The 18796-nt window shown below is 32.3% G+C and overlaps 5 protein-coding genes across 8 annotated transcripts; 3 read left to right on the top strand and 2 right to left on the bottom strand.

The window, feature by feature from the left end:
- The first annotated feature begins 432 nt into the window (after positions 1-432).
- Positions 433-6659, top strand: LOC124495740 (uncharacterized). Of its 2 annotated transcripts, XM_075733521.1 has the most exons (12): positions 433-704; positions 843-955; positions 1030-1176; positions 1252-1414; positions 1483-1761; positions 1836-2135; positions 2226-2492; positions 2681-3070; positions 3122-5107; positions 5167-5263; positions 5320-5944; positions 6015-6659. In XM_075733521.1, exons 1-12 carry the CDS (start codon positions 572-574, stop codon positions 6381-6383), a joined length of 4869 nt encoding a protein of 1622 aa, XP_075589636.1. In that variant the 5' UTR covers positions 433-571; the 3' UTR covers positions 6384-6659. The 2 variants fall into 2 exon arrangements, with proteins under 2 accessions (XP_075589636.1, XP_075589637.1); XM_075733522.1 differs by lacking the exon at positions 2226-2492.
- Positions 6660-8094: 1435 nt separating this feature from the next.
- Vinc (vinculin) lies at positions 8095-13475 on the top strand. 2 transcript variants are annotated; one of them, XM_047059183.2, is made up of 11 exons: positions 8099-8720; positions 9258-9365; positions 9457-11143; positions 11217-11414; positions 11483-11574; positions 11634-11715; positions 11953-12210; positions 12374-12507; positions 12563-12799; positions 12869-12959; positions 13049-13475. In XM_047059183.2, exons 1-11 carry the CDS (start codon positions 8523-8525, stop codon positions 13213-13215), a joined length of 3252 nt encoding a protein of 1083 aa, XP_046915139.2. In that variant the 5' UTR covers positions 8099-8522; the 3' UTR covers positions 13216-13475. The 2 variants fall into 2 exon arrangements, with proteins under 2 accessions (XP_075589634.1, XP_046915139.2); XM_075733519.1 differs by lacking the exon at positions 11953-12210 and having other exon boundaries at positions 8095-8720.
- yip2 (yippee interacting protein 2) lies at positions 13295-15395 on the bottom strand. 2 transcript variants are annotated; one of them, XM_047059189.2, is made up of 4 exons: positions 14889-15395; positions 14449-14819; positions 13717-14389; positions 13295-13648 (listed from the first exon to the last, which is right to left on the bottom strand). In XM_047059189.2, exons 1-4 carry the CDS (start codon positions 14905-14907, stop codon positions 13512-13514), a joined length of 1200 nt encoding a protein of 399 aa, XP_046915145.2. In that variant the 5' UTR covers positions 14908-15395; the 3' UTR covers positions 13295-13511. The 2 variants fall into 2 exon arrangements, with proteins under 2 accessions (XP_046915145.2, XP_075589635.1); XM_075733520.1 differs by having other exon boundaries at positions 14452-14819; positions 14889-15342.
- Positions 15396-15621: 226 nt separating this feature from the next.
- LOC124495757 (uncharacterized) lies at positions 15622-17850 on the top strand. The gene is given in 3 exon segments (XM_047059187.2): positions 15622-15880; positions 15947-17098; positions 17101-17850. Coding segments are annotated over 3 exon segments (2007 nt in total). The 5' UTR covers positions 15622-15742; the 3' UTR covers positions 17818-17850.
- Positions 17822-18750, bottom strand: LOC124495760 (mitochondrial import inner membrane translocase subunit Tim21). The gene has a single exon (XM_047059191.2). The coding sequence runs from the start codon at positions 18651-18653 to the stop codon at positions 17976-17978; it is 678 nt and encodes a 225-aa protein (XP_046915147.2). The 5' UTR covers positions 18654-18750; the 3' UTR covers positions 17822-17975.
- Between the last annotated feature and the right edge of the window lie 46 nt (positions 18751-18796).

Raw genomic sequence — 18796 nt, 5'->3', positions numbered from 1 at the left:
AAAAGATATATGCATGGATGACCAATCCATTCATTATAATACAACAACAAAAAACATGGCCACCAATTTATGCTAATTGAGATAAAATATAAAAAAAAGAGAATTTTTTTCAGAAAAAAAATGTCCAAAAATGGCTACCAGAATTTACCAGAGAAAAATAAATAAATTCAAACAAGGGAGGAGGATTCAAACAACAACAACAACAACAACGACTAACTGATTCATTTAGTAGATTATGGTGAATGTGAATGATGGTCATCACTTTCATAAATAATTTTTGATTCACAATTACATATTTGCAGTTTTGGGACATTCTATAATTCTTTCCATAAATTATAATTTGAATATCACCTTCGCAAACACTTGTTGTTGTTGTTTGTTTGTTTGATTTTTTTTCACTGCCATTACTTATCCATCATCATCATCGCTGATTTGTTCGTTTGTTTTTTTTTTGTTGATGAATTTATTTCGTTGTCTAACAGTTGATATATTCCATCATTATGAATGATCCATTGAAGATTCCAACATCATCATCGGCAACATTAATCGATCATTTTTGGTTGATAATAAAATGTTTTTAAATGATTCAAAATTAACATCATCATCATCATTATCATCATTATCAGTGAATTATAGAATAAAAACAACGACAATAATGGTTCCATTAGTTTCATTTTTAGCTGCATTACGAATTCTGACCGAAGGTATATGATTGATAAAATTTTCTGTGCCATTAATACATCAATTTGATTGGTTTTTTTTTGTTTCTATTTCTTTCTTTCTTGTTTGTGTCTTTCCATCATCAACATCGATTATTAAAAATCAAAAAAAATAATTAAAAGCCCAAATCTGTAATAATGGTGAAGGTAAAATAGTGTTTGAAAAGGTTTCAGTGAATTCATTTCAGTCCCCAGTAACGGGCGAATTATTTTCGAATGATTCTCAATATGAAATTGTAAGATTATCATATTTGCAATGATCTATGATTGAAATTTATATTTATCATTAAAAAAATCAATATTTATATAGATTACACGTAAAAACGTACCGCCATTAAAAGTTTTAGAAGAATGTTTCCATCATTGTCTGGAAGATCGTGTAAACAAGATTGGCACTTGTAGCCGTTTTGATTTTCTTCCAGGCAAACGTACAGATGATAGACAATCGAATGTTCGTGTATGTGTTGATTTTTGTTGTTGTTGTTGTTTGAGATTTGAGATTTACCGTATTTTTTGTCGATTAAATCAATAGAAACGAACACCAAAAAATGTTGGTGAAATAAAAGGCAGATTTCTGGCTCAATATGATCAATCTAGCTGTGTATTGTACAATAAGGCAAATGGAACAATCAATTGGGATGATATTTCCGATAATCATGGTTCTGTTTGGCAATTTGACAAAATTTGTCTTTCGGGTAAATATTTTTTTCTGTTGTTGTTGTTGTTGAATATGAAATATTTTCAAAATTAAAACAATTTCTAGCTCAACACATAAATAAAAATTGTCCTAATCGACCGTTTGTATTTGAGAAAATACCTTCATACAAATTAATTGATGATAAACATGGAAAAGAATTTACCGTACAGAATAAAAATGAATGTGAAAATAAATGTCTGATTGAACGAGATTTCACTTGTAGATCGGCTAGTTTCATGTCCATGACGAATAAATGTCATCTTAGCCCATCGAATCGACATGTTGCACCATCGGAATTTAAATCAGATGTTCAATATGAATATTTGGAGAATATGTGTCTGAAAAGTAAGTGTCAATATATCTATCTAATAATAGCTTTTAATCATCAAACAATTTATTTAATCGAATCAAATGTGCAGATAATGAAATGTGTAAATGGAACATATTGATCAGCGAAAATCAAAAACAATTGGATTCAAAATATGAAAAACATTCAATAGTCACATCATCGATGAATAATTGTTCAACTTCTTGTTTGGAAAGTTTAGATAAATATGGTTTTGTTTGCCGTTCATTCATGTTCGATGAACCAAGCGAACAATGTATTCTTTATGATGAAGATCCAACAAATCTGGTCGGTAATTCAACTGAAACCGAAATGAATTTCATTACTTCTAATGGAAATCTTTATCGTGTACTCTGTTCAACCGATGATAAAGGTAATTAATAAAATTATAATGAAATCTTTTCTTTCAATGTATCACGATGAATCTATTCGATCCATATATATTGTATAAATTGTTCATCAGATAAAGAATTAGATAACAAAACACTCGAATGTTATCGACATAAAAGATTACGTGGACGACATCAAATGGAAACGTATACAAGAAATTTTTATGATTGTCTAACGGATTGTTTGAAAAAATTTGGCCACAATTGTCGTTCAATCGAATATTCACATGTACAACAAATCTGTCGTTTTAGTACTCGGTCAGTAGTTGGACCTATCTCACCTGCTGATAATGATGCACTCATTGATGATGAATTATTCGATTATTATCAATTCATGTGGAGTAAGTGCATTAGTCATTGATTAGTTGTTCAACAGAATGATGATTTATTTAATGAATGAATTGCATCGTGTATTATTATGGTTTTTATCATACTTTCATCTCTTTTTTTGTTATTTGCTGCATGTTTGATTTTGAAATTCATTTTTTTCATATATTCATTTTGTGTTTTTTTTTCCTCTGTTGCATAGATGATGAACCACACAATCAATCACATAACGGATCTAATGGTGTTCAGGATTCAATCGAAACAAGCTATTCACAACCAGGTAATTATAAAAATTTCATTCTACCTGTTGATCGTGCTCGAGATCGTAATCATCATCGTGGTGGATTCGCCTATAATACCAATAATGTTCGGCCATCATCATCATCATCATCATCATCGTCATCAACATCGCCACAGCAACCAAATAGTCAGATACATCCGACTCCTGCGTATACGTTCCATATTGAACAAAAACAGCAACCAGAAATTGATGGATATGATCGTGTGAATGAAATTTATCCAATGTCACAACCTTCGAAACCAGGATTCGATCGAATGAAATCGAATCAAAGATTTTCAACAATCAATTATGGTGAGCCATCTATAACAATACAAATAAATCTAATTAATAAATTTCAATTAGATCCCAATTATGAAATTCATCATCATACTCAGGCTCAGCCAGATTCACGAACATTTGTGGATAGTCGAACATCATCGAATGGTGATCAAAATAATCAAATTTATCCCGGTACTCCAAAACCGGATGGTAACCCATCAATATTCAATGTTCCTCAGCAACAAGAATCAGAATTTACCACATACAATCCAAAACATAATAACAACGATAATGCAATTCAATTTGATCCTCGATCATTGCCTAATCAACCGATGCCAAATCATCATAACATCGGTAATGTCATTCAACCATCTATTTATAATGGGATATATCCTCCGTCTACTTACGTTTATCAGCAATCTCATAGTAGTCATTATAGAACTCCCACATTAAATCAGATAGGTTACAGATCTCAAATGCCAATTCAATCAAATGGTGCATCAAGCTATCGAGTTTTGTCAACTTATGGCAGTGGTATTCAATCATCACAACCAGGATATGATGTTCAATCTTCGACAGATATGTATCGGAATCAGATCGCATATCCATCACCAACCTATACATATCATGTAGAACAACGAAGACAACCAGCAGATGACATTTCACATGATGTGCAATCAATTCAATCTCAAATCTATCCAGTACCGAGTAATCCCGATACTCAGATCTATACAATTCAACAGCAGCGACTATCGCATCCAAATGGCACTGGTTTGAGAACTTCACCAACGCCATCATCACGATCGCACCAACAATCAGCTTCGAACTTAAAAAATAATCATCCAACTATTAATAGAGCTGGTGGTTCCAATCAATCAATTATCATGGCTCCCAATGAGTTTAAACAACGTATATCCATGCATTATCCAGGACAAACATTTCGAACAAAAGGAGGTGGATATTCGATGCCTCGAATTCAAAATAATGGCATCATATCTGGTGGTCATCCTATTGGAAACACTTACACTAATTATACCTCTTACATGCCTTATACTGGTCGTAGTCCATACATTCAAGCACCGTTTGCAGGAATACATCAACATCAGATTACTTCGACAGCATCTATTCCTTCAAGCCCTAATCGCGAGCATTATATGTTTCCAGCACAACAGCAACAACAGATTTCTTATGATCGCTATGGACATTTGTTACCTGGCTCAACAAAAGGATCAATGTCCGGCCAGAATAGTATCACTAGTCCTGGTTGTACTAATACCGAAATAACAATGGTATCATTTCGAAAAATGGGTTTAAGTTCTCGTCTAAAAAGTAAACACATTTATAAGGTAGCCCGTGCAGAACGTCTTGAAGAATGTGAACGTTATTGTGTAGAAACAAAAGATTTCATTTGTAAATCATTTAATTTTCGGCCATTTTTTCCGGACAATTGTGAATTGAGCAGCGTGGATACGAAAAAATTTAAATTGGAAGATACAAATCATTTTGAACATAATACACAATTTGATTATTATGAACGAGATGAAAGTCATCAGCCTAATGCAGTCGTTGGTAATGGTATGGATTGTTTCGAAGTGTTACAAACTTGTTCACCTGATGGTATGGAACTGAAACTAAAAACACCTGATGGTTTCTATGGCCGTATCTATACATATGGATTTTATGATTCATGTTTTTTCGACGGTAATGGTGGCACAACCAGTGTATTGAAAATAAGCAAACCAAATGGCTTTCCACGTTGCGGTACACAACAAATCAATCCAGATGCAATGACCAATATTGTTGTTGTACAATTTAATGATTATGTTCAAACAAGCCGTGATAAAAAATACAATTTAACCTGTTATATTTCCGGACCGGGAGAAGCTGTAGTCACATCAAATTATCTGGATACAAAAACTGATGGACGACATCCGATGCAAATTGAACATTTACCAGCACAAAATGTATTAACATCAAACATTGTTTTACGAATACTTTATCGAGGAACACCAACCAATACTATCGTTGTTGGAGATTTATTAACATTCCGATTGGAAGCTCGTAATCAATGTGAGTCTAGTTTTCAATATTTTAATATTAATTGATCAATTAACAATTCCTATTTATAGATCGTTTCAATGGTTATTATAATGATATTTTTGCTACTAATGTCATTGCCAAAGATCCATATACCGGGCGACAAGTTTTACTTATTGATTCAAGAGGGTATGTGTTTTTTTTATTCTCTAAAAACTAATTTTGATTTTGATTGTTTTCGATAGTTGTCCAGTTGATCTGTACGTATTTCCAGAATTACATAAAACACCGGATGGAGCTTTAGAAGCGGAATTTTATGCCTTTAAAATACCGGATTCGAATTTCCTTGTATTCCAGGCCACTGTTCGTACATGTAAAGGACCATGTGAACCGGTCATTTGTAAGGAAAGAAATCGAGGTGGTGGAGGAGGAGGATCTAGTTCAGTTAAAGGTGGTGCAGTTTCAAATTCTTATATGGATTTTCCATCATGGGGACGTAAACGAAGATCGATTTCAAATGTGACTGTTGAACAACCAAACAAACGTTTGAAACAAAAAAATTCTTCAAACAAGAATTACCAACAACAACAACAAACGAATCAAGATGAGGAAGAAGTTCATGAGCTATTACGTGTGTATCTATCACCGGAAGATGTACCAGAACCTGAAATGTTACGACGACCATCATTAACGGAACAGTCAACTATCTCGTCCAATGCCATTGCTATTGATAAAATGTGCATCGATAAAACTGCCTACTATATCCTGTTTATATTCACAGTAATGTTTTTCATTCTATTCATAATCATACTACCATATTGTATGTTGGCCAAATGGATGAAATTTAAATATGAAGATGAAAATGAAAAGGCAAGCAATAATAAACCCACTATAATCCTAAAAATAATATTGTTGTCTTTTTTTTTCCATTAATGTTTAGAATAATAAACGAATCATTGTAGAAAATGATGGCGTTACTGGATGGATGTCTAATGGATGGCAACGAATGTCATCATTATTTAGAAAGCAACATCATCATTGTAGGCCATTTTCTATTACATCACCACCGATGAAACCTTCATTATTAAATGGTCTATATGGCCATCATCAATTGCAACGAACTTATCATACATCTACTCCATTATCATCACCATCGGTTTCATATATAAATGATGATCAAATCTATAACAATCTAAACACCACTTGTAATGGTCATATATCAAATATAGAACGATCACGAAGTTTACAAAGTTTAATGGTTAACAAAGATCAGATTAATAAGACAACCATTGCTGTTAATTATGATTAACATATATATTATCATAATGAATGTTTATTATTTTTTTTCCTTCTGCAATTGTTTTTTTTTTACTGTGAATTGTCTTTTCTAATTACACACACACACACACACACAAAAACTTTTTTTCATTACTTATGATTAATTGTATTTTTACCTCAGATCAATTTTTCGATATCTTCGTTGAACAGACGTTCGTTTTATCATTTTCATGATTTTTTTTATCACCCAATCTTTTTTTTTTTTTGAAATTTTTTTTTCATATTAATAAAACATAGAAAACAACAAGGACATTGGATTATTTTTTTTCACTTGACTATAGTGTCTTTTTTTTGGCACCGGAACCAAAAGATAATGACAATTTTCATTCATTCATTCATTCAATTTGATTCATTTGTTGATGTGTTTGTATGACGCCTACGTTTAACCAGAAAACACACACACACAGACACAAGCTTGTATGGAGAAATCGTGATGATCATCCAAAATGGTTGATTCGAGGTAACTTTGCATATGGTGAATATATATATGTGTAAAGATATTTTTAGTCAACAGAAAAAAAAGAATACACACACACACGCATAGACAGAATCAAATAACACTAAAATGTTTTGAAATTCGAATGTGAATGCTGTTCATATCACTATTTTAATAACTACCATTAAAGCTGCAATGTTTTTGTTTTTCATCATCATCATCGTTGTTGTTGTTGTTGTTTTTTTCGAACCAAATTCTGGTATTAATACTGTGTGTTGTACAATAATTTCCAAGTTGGGAAAATTTTGTTCACTACCATAAGTGTATGTTTTTCCATTTAGCTTATTTTTGGGTAAAAGATGATCTTGATGATGAGAATTTAAAAAAAAACTAGAGAGAGAGAAAGAGAGATTGATGGAAATTTATTTTTTTTTTTTTTTCATACCGATGGCCTGTTGCCAGAAGATATGTTGACTAACATAGACGTGAATTAAATAGCCCGAAAACACACACACACACACACGCACATTCGGTATTTGATTCTCTAATGTTTTCAATGTTCTGATGTTTGTAAACATTTCCACATTGAATTTTGTAATAATCCGAATTAATTTGTTGTTGTTGTTGTTGGTTTTTTTCACCAAAACCAACCGGAAACGGAAATACAATTATTTTTATATATGACAATGACAACATTGACCTTTAACAATGAACAATTGATAAATTGCTTATTAAATTGACTAAAATAGATTGATTTAAATTGTATTGAAACAAAAAAATAAATATTGCCAATTTACAAAAAAAAATGATGATGATGATGATGATGATGATGATCACAGGCGTGTCTGTTCGACAAAGTTTTTACAGACGACAGATGTATGTGATATTCAAAGATTCGATAATAATAATAATAATAATACAGTTATCATTTTCTATATATCCACTTTATATATTTACATTTAATGACGCCATTGACAACGACAACGGCAACGGCAACGACATACGGGCCGGCGACATCGATGGCATATATACGAAGTATATTACTATAGAATATAATCCATCCATTCATTTATTATTATTCAAAGATGTTTGAAAAATTGCATTCACCAGTTTATCATCACCATTTGATGATGATGATGATGATGAGCAACAACGACGACTCATATAGCGACCACACAATCCAACTAGTGTGAATGTGTATTGCATCAAAAGAATTGGGCAAACAAAAAAAAAAAAATAGCTAGCACGGAGAGAAAGAGAGAGTGAAAGTATCAGTCAAGTCAGTCAGAAGTTAGTAAGTTAATGTGTATATGTGTGCCTGTGTGTGTTTATGTGTGAATTGTTCATTTCTCCAAAAAACACCGAATGATCATCATCGTGGTGTCTCTTTTGGGTTGAAGGAATAAAGTTTTTTTTTTTTTTGGTTTAGTTTGTGTGTTTGTTTTGGGTATTTATTATTATTATTATTAGTGATGAATAATCCTCATCATAATGTGTGTTTGAGTAGCAATCAAGACATTGAGCAGTGATCAACAAAATAGATTCGAATGTTTTACATGTGTCTGCTATTCATTCATCAATAATAATACTTTTAATTTTTCCATCATCCAGAAAAAAAATTTCAAATTTGAATTTGAATCCGATAACTTCAACGATCAATGATGATGATGTTTAATGTGTGAAAATTTTTTTTTTTTTGAAATAAATTCATCACTAATCAACAACAACAACAACAACAAAGTTCGGCATCAACAATTGTCATCATTAATTTTGTTTGTTTTTTTTTGTTTCAAAAATTCCTACATCCAATCAACAATGCCAACATTTCATACCAAAACAATTGCTGGTATTTTGGAACCAGTAGCACAACAGGTATGTATTCATGAGGAGCTTCGTGTTTTTTTTTTTTTTTTTTTTTAAAAAAAAATACAAAAATTTTACACAAATCTTCCTATTTATATTATTGTAGTATGTGTGTGAACATTATTTTTTTTTCTATTTAATTCAAATCTTTTGATATGCACAATTTTGTTTGTGTTTGACACGAAAAAAAAAATTCCACACCACAAGCATGATTCTATTTTTATTCTCTCTCTCTCTCACATACACAACACAAGAATTCACTCATATACACAAAAAGAAAGTCATTCTTTCATAGTAAAAAAAAGATGGATGATGTTTTAGAATTTTGGCAGCCATAAACCTAAAAATTCACCTAAAAAACATTCAAATCAGAATAAATTTTGTTTAAAATGACATGAATGAATTTTTTAAACAAAAAAAAAATTCATAAATTTTGTTCAAACAAAACAAACTGAAAATGTTTGTTATTGTTGTTGAAAAAAAAGAATCTGATTCACGGCTAATTTAACACTGAATTTATATATTTTCTATATTTTTTTTTCAAAGGTTTCACGTTTAGTCATACTACATGAAGAAGCTGAAGATGGAAATGCAATGCCAGATCTGGAACGACCAGTTCAAGGTGTTAGCAAAGCAGTGGCAAATCTGGTTAAGGTATATATTCAATTAATTTACATAATCATCATTCATTTTATTATTCATATAAAACATGCGTTGGCTTGTCTGTTTGTATTAATCGATTTAGGTAGGACGAGATACAATCAATTCAAGCAATGATCAGATACTACGACAAGATATGCCTGCATCATTACAACGTGTTGAACGTGCATCACATTTATTGGAAGAAGCATCTGCAATGTTAAAAATTGATCCATATTCACAACCAGCTAGAAAAAAATTGATCGAAGGTTCAAGAGGTATTCTACAGGGAACTTCATTGCTTCTGACATGTTTCGATGAATCCGAAGTTCGTAAAATTATTCGAGAATGTAAAAAAGTTCTTGATTATTTAGCCGTTGCCGAAGTAATTGATTCGATGGAAGATCTTGTACAATTTGTTAAAGATCTAAGTCCATGTTTAACTAAAGTATCACGTGATGTTGATTATCGTGAAAAAGAATTAACACATCAAGTACATCGTGAAATGCTTAGCCGTTCATTAGAATCAATCAAAACGTTGGCGCCGGTATTGATTTGTGCAATGAAAATTTATGTGCAATTAGTTGCGCAAGGAAAAACCGAACATGAAGCGGCAGAAAATCGTAATTATCTCGTACATCGAATGACAGATGAAATCAATGAAATTATACGAGTTTTACAGCTTACCACTTATGATGAAGATGAGTGGGAGGCTGATGATCTTACTCGTTTGAAGAAAGCTTACAATGCTATTTTGAGCAAATTAGCTCCCGCACATGATTGGCTAGAAGATCCGACCGCGATGACTGGTGGTGTGGGTGAGAAATCTGTACGATCAATTATAGAGAATGCACGACGAATTTCCGATCTGGTGTTGCCGGAGGATAAGGATCCAATTCGAAAATCTGCCAACGATATTGAATCAATGACTAATGCGTTATGTGAACTTAGAGATGAGGGTAAAATTGCCACTCCTCAAGCGCAATCACTTGGCCATAGTATTAATAATCAGTTGAAAAATCTAAGCAATCTTGTCAATAGAGCCATACAAAATTTAGAACGAAGCGGAATTCAAGGTCCAGCACACACGGTTTCTGGTCGCGTTGATCAGGCCTCTAAATGGCTTTCCAATTTGAGTTTCGATGATAAAGGCATCGGATCACAGGCAATCAAAGCTTTAGTGCAAGATGGTCGCAAAATTGGTCAAAGTTGTAATCCGGCTCAACGTGAAGATCTTTATAATCTTTGTAATCAGGTAGAAATGCTTCAAAAACAATTGGAAGATCTTTGTCGACGTGGACTTGGCCATACACCACAAGCTCAAGAATTAGCACGCAAACTTAAGCTAAAACTTCGTGAATTGAACAAAATGATTGAACAAGCATTGATTACACGTGTGGTTGATGATTTTATCGATATTGTAACACCATTGAAACAATTCACTGATGCTGTTCATATGGCTGAAGGAACACCGAATCGAGAAAATAATTTCCAGGAAAAGGCTAATAATCTAAGTCAATTTTCGCAACGAGTTGCAAACACTGCACGAAATGTTGGTGCTGGTTTGGCCAAAAATAAACGACTAGCTGAAGGTCTGATGAATTATTCGAATCAAATCGAAAGTCTTACACCACAATTGATCAGTGCTGGTCGAATTCGTTTCACGCATCCGGATAATAAATCAGCGGATGAACATTTTGAAAATCTTAAATCACAATATCAGGAAAATTTAGAACGACTTAGAAATATGGTGGATGAAGCGGTTGACAGTGTTAGTTTTGTCAATGCCTCAGGTACGTTACTATGTTTGCCATTCATTTTGGAATTATCATTTTATTTTTTTTTTGTCTATTTCATCTGATTTAGAGGATGCAATATTAAAATATATAACATTATGTGAAAATTCAATCGCTAATCGACAGCCACAAGGTATGGTAGAAAATACATCGAACATTGCACGTTTGGCCAATCGTGTTCTTGGCGTCGCTAAACAAGAAGCCGATAATTCAGAAGATCCAAACTTTATATCGAATGTAAATCGTTCGGCTGATAATTTACAACGATGTAAGTAGTCATTTAATAATTTTGCAAATATCCATTTATTTATATGAAATCCAAAAATCATTTTCTAGCCATTACCACTATGGTACAGGATGCTAAAAATGTTGCCTTGAATATTCATGATACACCTACTGCCAGTAGATGGAGAGAATCCAACAAACATGTAAGATGACTTTTATTCAAAATTTATTCCTCTGGTTCAAATTTTTTCTCCCCTATTAGTTGATCAACTGTGTATCTGATGTGAAACATTCATTAACACCAGACATGACTTCGGATCAGATGAGTCAATTATCAATCGATGGTAATGTATTCGTTTCGTTTTTTACGTATTCCAACGATAGAAGATTTCTATGTTTTTTTTAAAAAATACTTTCTCTAATCTTTTTTGCTAACTTTTTCTATATTTAAATTCTTTTTTCTTTTCATTCTGTATTTTTTTCATTCTTTCCATGTTTCTTTTTCTGTCTGTCTGTTTGTCGATTGCTAACATTCACACACCTACACACACACACCCACACACTCACATAATGGCAAACAGATGAACAATTTAACAAATTTGACGATACAATAAAATCGACAAAACCAATTTCCGATGATGAATTTAAAGATATTTTCTCTTCATTGGATGGTTTTATACCGGATGAAACGAGGCAGCCTGTAGTACCTCGAATGGTTCCGGTACAAACGGCACCACCGCCTCAAATACATCCAACACCAGTTCATCAACCATCACCACAGATAATTGATCATCATCAACATCATCATTATACAAATTATGTTCCTGGTTCTCGTTCAGGTAGATTGTTACCAAATCTATGCATCTGCTTCAAGATTATGACACAATGATACTTATTTATTCCTTATTATTTCAAATTTCTGTTTCCTCTTGCTAATCATCATTCTTTTTAAAATCTTTTCGATTCGTATGATCTAATCTATTTTTTTTTTATTTCCACCAGATCCACATGCTCCACCAAGACCACCACCACCACAGGTGAACAATATTGCACCACCTCGACCGCCTCCAGTTATCGAAACGGATGATGAATATGATGATAGGTTCCCTACTTTACAACCTAATCAGCCGATTATGGTAAATCATTGTATTTCAATACTTATTCAAACTAAAACAAAACGATTCTTTTCAGATGGCTGCACATGATCTTCATCAGGAGGTACGACAATGGTCAAGCAAAGAAAATGAGATTATTGCAGCAGCTAAAAAGATGGCCATCCATATGGCTCGATTGAGTACATTGTGTGGTGGACAGGGTACTAAAAAAGATTTAATTGCTTGTGCCAAACAAATTGCCGAAATGTCCGAAGAAGTTACACGATTAGCCAAAGATCAGGCTAAGCTTTGTACTGATAAACGAATGAGAACGGTAATTTATATTATGAGAATTGTTTCCCTTGTAAGATATGAATATGATTTTATTTTTTATTTCAAATAGAATATTCTTCAAGTTTGTGAAAGAATACCTACCATAGGTACACAATTAAGAATATTGTCAACAGTAAAAGCTACATTGCTCGGAGCTCAAGGTTGGTTTTCTCTTCTCTTTTTACCGTTACTATTCTTATTAAATGATAAATCTAAATGAAAATAAAATAAATCTGTATTTTCACACTAGGATCACAAGAAGATCAAGAAGCCACAGAAATGTTGGTTGGAAATGCACAGAATCTAATGCAATCAGTAAAAGAAACGGTTCGTGCCTGTGAAGCAGCATCGATTAAAATTCGTACCGATAGTGGTGTTCGAATGGTATGGGTACGAAAACAACCATGGTACCAATGAAAAAAAAAACAAAACTCGCACACAAAACATGACCAAAAAAAAAAAATGCAACAACAAAAAAAAAAATGAATTCACATTATTGATTGATTATTGTAAATTTTATTATTATTATTATTATATTATTGAGTGAATGATTGATTGAAATTGATTGATTTTTGTTTGGAAAGTTTTGTGCCAATTTTAATTGTTTCAACACGATTATTATATATTATTTATGAATTTTAAAAAACAGAAAAATAATGATAAAACACAAAAAAGCATCTTATATTTATTCATTTTTTCCATTGATAAAATGTTCAATTAATGTTTTCGATGAGAACGGCAATACCTTGACCACCACCAATACAAGCCGATCCGATAGCATATTTACCATTACGTCGTTTTAATTCGTAAATAAGATTGGCCAAAATACGGGCACCAGATGCAGCCAATGCTATAAAATGGGAATATTTTTTTTAAACGCACAAACGAAATTATGAATCAAAAAAAAAAAAAACTTACGATGACCAATAGCAACGGCACCACCATTAACATTTGTTTTGTTCAGATCCAATCCCAAATCTTTAGCTACGGCCAAAAATTGTGCAGCAAAAGCTTCATTCACTTCGATGACATCAATCTGTTCCAATGTTAGATTATTGTTTTGTAACACTTTTCGGATGGACGGTGCTGGACCTATTCCCATGATTGTTGGATCAACACCAACACTTGCATAACCGACAACACGAGCCATTGGTGCTAATGAATGTTTTTTGACGGCATCTTCACTGGCTAAAACCAATGCACCGGCACCATCATTAACACCAGAAGCATTGCCTGCAGTGACCACACCATCTTTTTTAAATACAGGTTTCAATTTAGCTAATTGTTCCATGGTGGCATCAGGTCGTGGATGTTCATCCATATCGAACAATGCATCTTTGCCTTTTACTTTGATGGGGACACCAACAATTTCATCATTGAATTTACCGGCTTTATGAGCTTCAGCCCAACGTTGTTGTGTGGTCAATGAAAATTTATCACAATCTTCACGGGTAATATTATATTTAGCGGCAAGATTTTCTGCTGTGATAGCCATAGGCATTTTAACATATGAATCAGTCAATGATGACCACAGAGCACATTCAATTACTGGAGCTTGACTGAATTTGACGCCGAATCTAGATTCTCGTAACTAATAACGTGGTAAAGTCAACAAGTGATCCAATGTCACATTTGTTTTTTTCAACTTACGACAAATGGAGCCTGGCTCATACTTTCTGTGCCGACTGCCAATGAAATTTCGGCATCTCTCATCACGATATCTTGTGCACAGTTAACTACGGCCTGAAATCCAGAACCACAAAGACGATTGACGGTCAAACAAGGAACTTCGATACCGCAACCAACACCCAGAGCAACATGTCGAGAAATGTATGGACCATTTGTTTGTGATCCTTGAATAATATTACCAACATTAACGGATTCAATTGATTTCGGATCGATTTTCGATTGTGCAATGGCTGCTTGTGCTGAGATTTTTGCTAAATCAACTGAGCCAACATCTTTGATTTTACCACCAAATGTACCGAAAGGTGTCCGCTTGGCTCCAACAATGAAAACACCTTTATAAAAAAAAAATAAACACAGGTGAGATAATTCTAATAGATTTAAATAAATGATGATGATTTTACCTCGAACAAGTGATGACATGATGATTTATTTTATTTTTTGAAAAGATTTTCGATGTGAACAGGAAAAAATTTAAAAATTGTTTGAATCGAAAGTACACAAAAACAAATCTTCAATATGATGATGATGATGTACCCGTATTATAACCGAACATGATAATTTTGCTAATAACAGACGATAGAGGGCAAAACTGTGTTTACCATGAGCAGTGATACATGAATGATGCGAATAAGAGAAAAAGATGTTGAGAAAAAAATCATGGGTAAATCACACAGAATAGAACTGGATAATTTTTATATGCTCTCAGCATTAAATCAAAATAATATATCCATTTTTAAAAAATGAATAAAACCAGAGAATTCAATCTCATCCAAACCAATAAAATGTAATATAATCTCTATATGTTTGTTCTAACATCTGGATAACATATGATGACCAGATTTTTTTTTAATGTTTAAAATTATAGGCCAAGATCATTAATGGGTAATAATACCCCCACCACCCCTCTTATTTGTGAAACCATTTCAATCGATACAATGGAAGAAGTAGCAAGCATTGATGTTGTTGTTGGTGTGGACCATTGAAAGTTACAATAGAATTGAATACCGCGCGCATTCTCAATCACTTGTTGTTATTGCAATATGTGTGTGTGTGTGTCTGTGTGGGTTCATTTATAAATGAGCGCGTAAAAAAAAAACGAACCTTGTGCTATTTCATTGTCACTGTTTATTGTTTTTCACCATGGCCACCATTAAAAAATTGTAGCGGCAGTGTGTGGTTCTCATTTTTTTTTCAATGTAATGTAATTCATAATAAATAACAAATAACAAATGTCAAAATCAAAATTTTCAACATTATGGACCAATATCTTCATGAAAGACTACCATCATCATCATCATCATTTAGTATCGATGCCATACTTGATAATCTTGTGACAAAAAATGATAATGTTAACCATTTGGATCCGGATGAATTTTTCAACCAACAAAAAGAGGCATGTCTAAATGATAATTTTAATTGAATATAATAATTAATTTAAATGCCTTCTAACCGTTTACAGATTGAAGGTATATTATCCACTGCTTTCGATGATATAACCGATATACGACAAACGAGCGATTATGATGATAATAATACATTTTTCATTAGTAAACTAAATTACAAACAAAATAGTTTTGATAAAAAACCATCATCATCAATACTCAATAATGAATCGAATGTTCATGTAAATACATCGACACCACTGATTAACCGAAATCAACAAACAATGGTTAATGGTCTATTAAATAGATACAATTATAAAAATAATTTCAAAAATATTGTCGAAGAAGAAGAATGTACAATTCAAGATGTTGAAAGTCTTGATAACGATGATGGCGGTAGCCACAGTGATAATTTATCCCTTTCGACTGATCATAATTTCAACAATAATCATGATGATGATGAAGAAAATATTTTACAACAATCACCCAAATTTTTACTTCACAATAATCAGGATCTTTCACTAAATGATGTACATATTAAAGATCTTTGCATGTTAAAACAAGAATTTGCACAGATAAATACAAATTATCGATTATTACAGGCTAAATATCATAAACTTTATCAACTAAATGAAGAAAATGCTGGCTTAATCAATTCACAATGTGTAAAAATTCAAAAACTTGAAAAACAATTAAAAGAAGAACGTGATGGACGTGAAAGTGAACGACGGCTAGCGTCAATGTTTGAATCAAAAGTTAGTTCACTTGAATATCAACTGAATGAATTACAAAAAGGCGACAATCGAAATCTTAATAGTGATGAACAGATGAAATGGTTTGAGACGCTTAAAATCAGACATCATAAAGAAATGAATAATATTCGTACTGATTATGAAACTAGAATTGAAAAATTAACCAAAACAATACAAGCAAAAGATGATGAACTGATTGAAAATTGTAATATTCTACTTAAATATAAACAAGAAGCTAATTATTTTCAGGAAAAACTAAAAAAATTAGAAACCGATTTCAAATCAAAGTTACAACAAGAAATTCAAAGTGCCAAAGAACGTACCGAATCGAATATGTTGAAAGAATTCGATGATTCTATGCGAAAACTAAAAAGTGAATGGGAACATAAACTACAAGAAGATATTGATAAAATTGTCAATTTTTTTGAAAACAATGACGACGAAGAAAATAATTGATCGAATCTTCATCACCGAAATTTGATGTTCGATTTGAGAAATTGATTGATTTATATCGTTCACTGAAATCGTTCTCAATTAATCGTGAACAACATATACAAACACAGATTGATCGTATGGATGATGCTAAACGACAATTGGAGAAGGCCATCATTGAATCTCGAATGCGTAATTCAAGTATTTCAAGTACATCAAGCCGAAGTGATCTAATCGAAATGGACAACAACAATGGACATATGATGGACATCCCGGTACATTCAAAATCATCCCCGTCTTTGGTTACAAATAACAAAAAGAAACCATTACCGGCGTTACTAGATCTGAAAGAATTCAATGAAAACAACGTAATGCTGCCCGAAGAAAAAGCCAAAATAATGACCAATTTACGATTAAAATATGAAAAAGAAATGAAAGATATTCGTGATCAATTTGAATCCGAACTTGATTTACTTCGAATTCAATTACTTAATAAAGAAGAGGAAACGGTTCAGTATAGGGTGAAAACAAACAAATATCGACAACATATTCATTCATTGAAAGATCGTCATGATCAAGATTTAAATTTACTAAAAAATAAATTTGCCAAAATTATCCAGGAATTAATGGATGATAAAAAACAACATCAAAATCATCATCATCATCATCATCGTCATCATACACATTTTGAGGATCTACCCGAAAAACCAATTAGAAAATCAAATTCTAATGGACATGGGCCCTTTAACTTTGATCTAATATGATTACTTTATTGATAAAATGTAATTGAACATTTTATTCATGTATAAAATGATTTGTATTCGTTAAATTTGTTATAGCTCATTTGATAATAATTCATAAATCATAAACTAATTTATTATATTTTTTTATTTGATTCATGCAAAATTAAAAAAAAAATCAATTATAATTGATGATCATCTAACAATCGATTATCTTCAATGACTATCATTTCGGGTGGATATGAATCTGTTTGTACAAATAAATAACGAAAATGTGATCGTGGCGAATCTTTTAACGTTTCACATTCAACAGTTGCAGTATTACGGCTACCTTTTAGATAAAATCTTACACGTATAAATGTTCGACCATTTTTTTCATATTCTACTGATGTAACATGACGAGCACGGCGACGAGCTGTCATCTCTCCATGACCTTTGATTGGTTCGCCAAGCAATTCCGTTATTCTTGGATCATTTTTACATTTTTTCAATGCACAAGCAAATATTGATGTTGGTGATTTGGATGAGAAAAATTCCTTGAATATTGAATAGATGACAAAACTAAATATACCGACACCCAATACAACGACCGTAATGTTCATACCATCTTTAGTGGTCTGTTTTATTTTTTCCGTCATTTTAACTTCCTTAGACAGTTCATTTTGTCGTTTCGAATTGATTGTTGTAATACGAGATTTTGAATCATTTGTTGATGATGATGATGATGAAAAATGATCACAGATCGAATACCAAATGATTCGGTTATTCGCATTGATTAATTTTGTTGATGAAGAATGATGATGATTTTCAATAAATCTAGTAAGCAAATAGCTTACATGTTTACGACATGGTATTATCATTGTCACATGTGTTTTGATTGTTTTCAATATTGAATCAAGAATTGTTGTAATATTTTTTTTGATTTGATTATCGATTCCATGAAATTGTAAATCTCATATGTTTTCACGAAACAATCAACGCCATCTACAGTTGGAAAAAAGGT

This window comes from Dermatophagoides farinae, chromosome 8, assembly GCF_024713945.1.
Source record: "Dermatophagoides farinae isolate YC_2012a chromosome 8, ASM2471394v1, whole genome shotgun sequence".
Classification (NCBI taxonomy): Eukaryota; Metazoa; Arthropoda; class Arachnida; order Sarcoptiformes; family Pyroglyphidae; genus Dermatophagoides; species Dermatophagoides farinae.
Note: the sequence above shows the minus strand (reverse complement) of the source record. Positions and strands in the feature narration are given on the sequence as shown.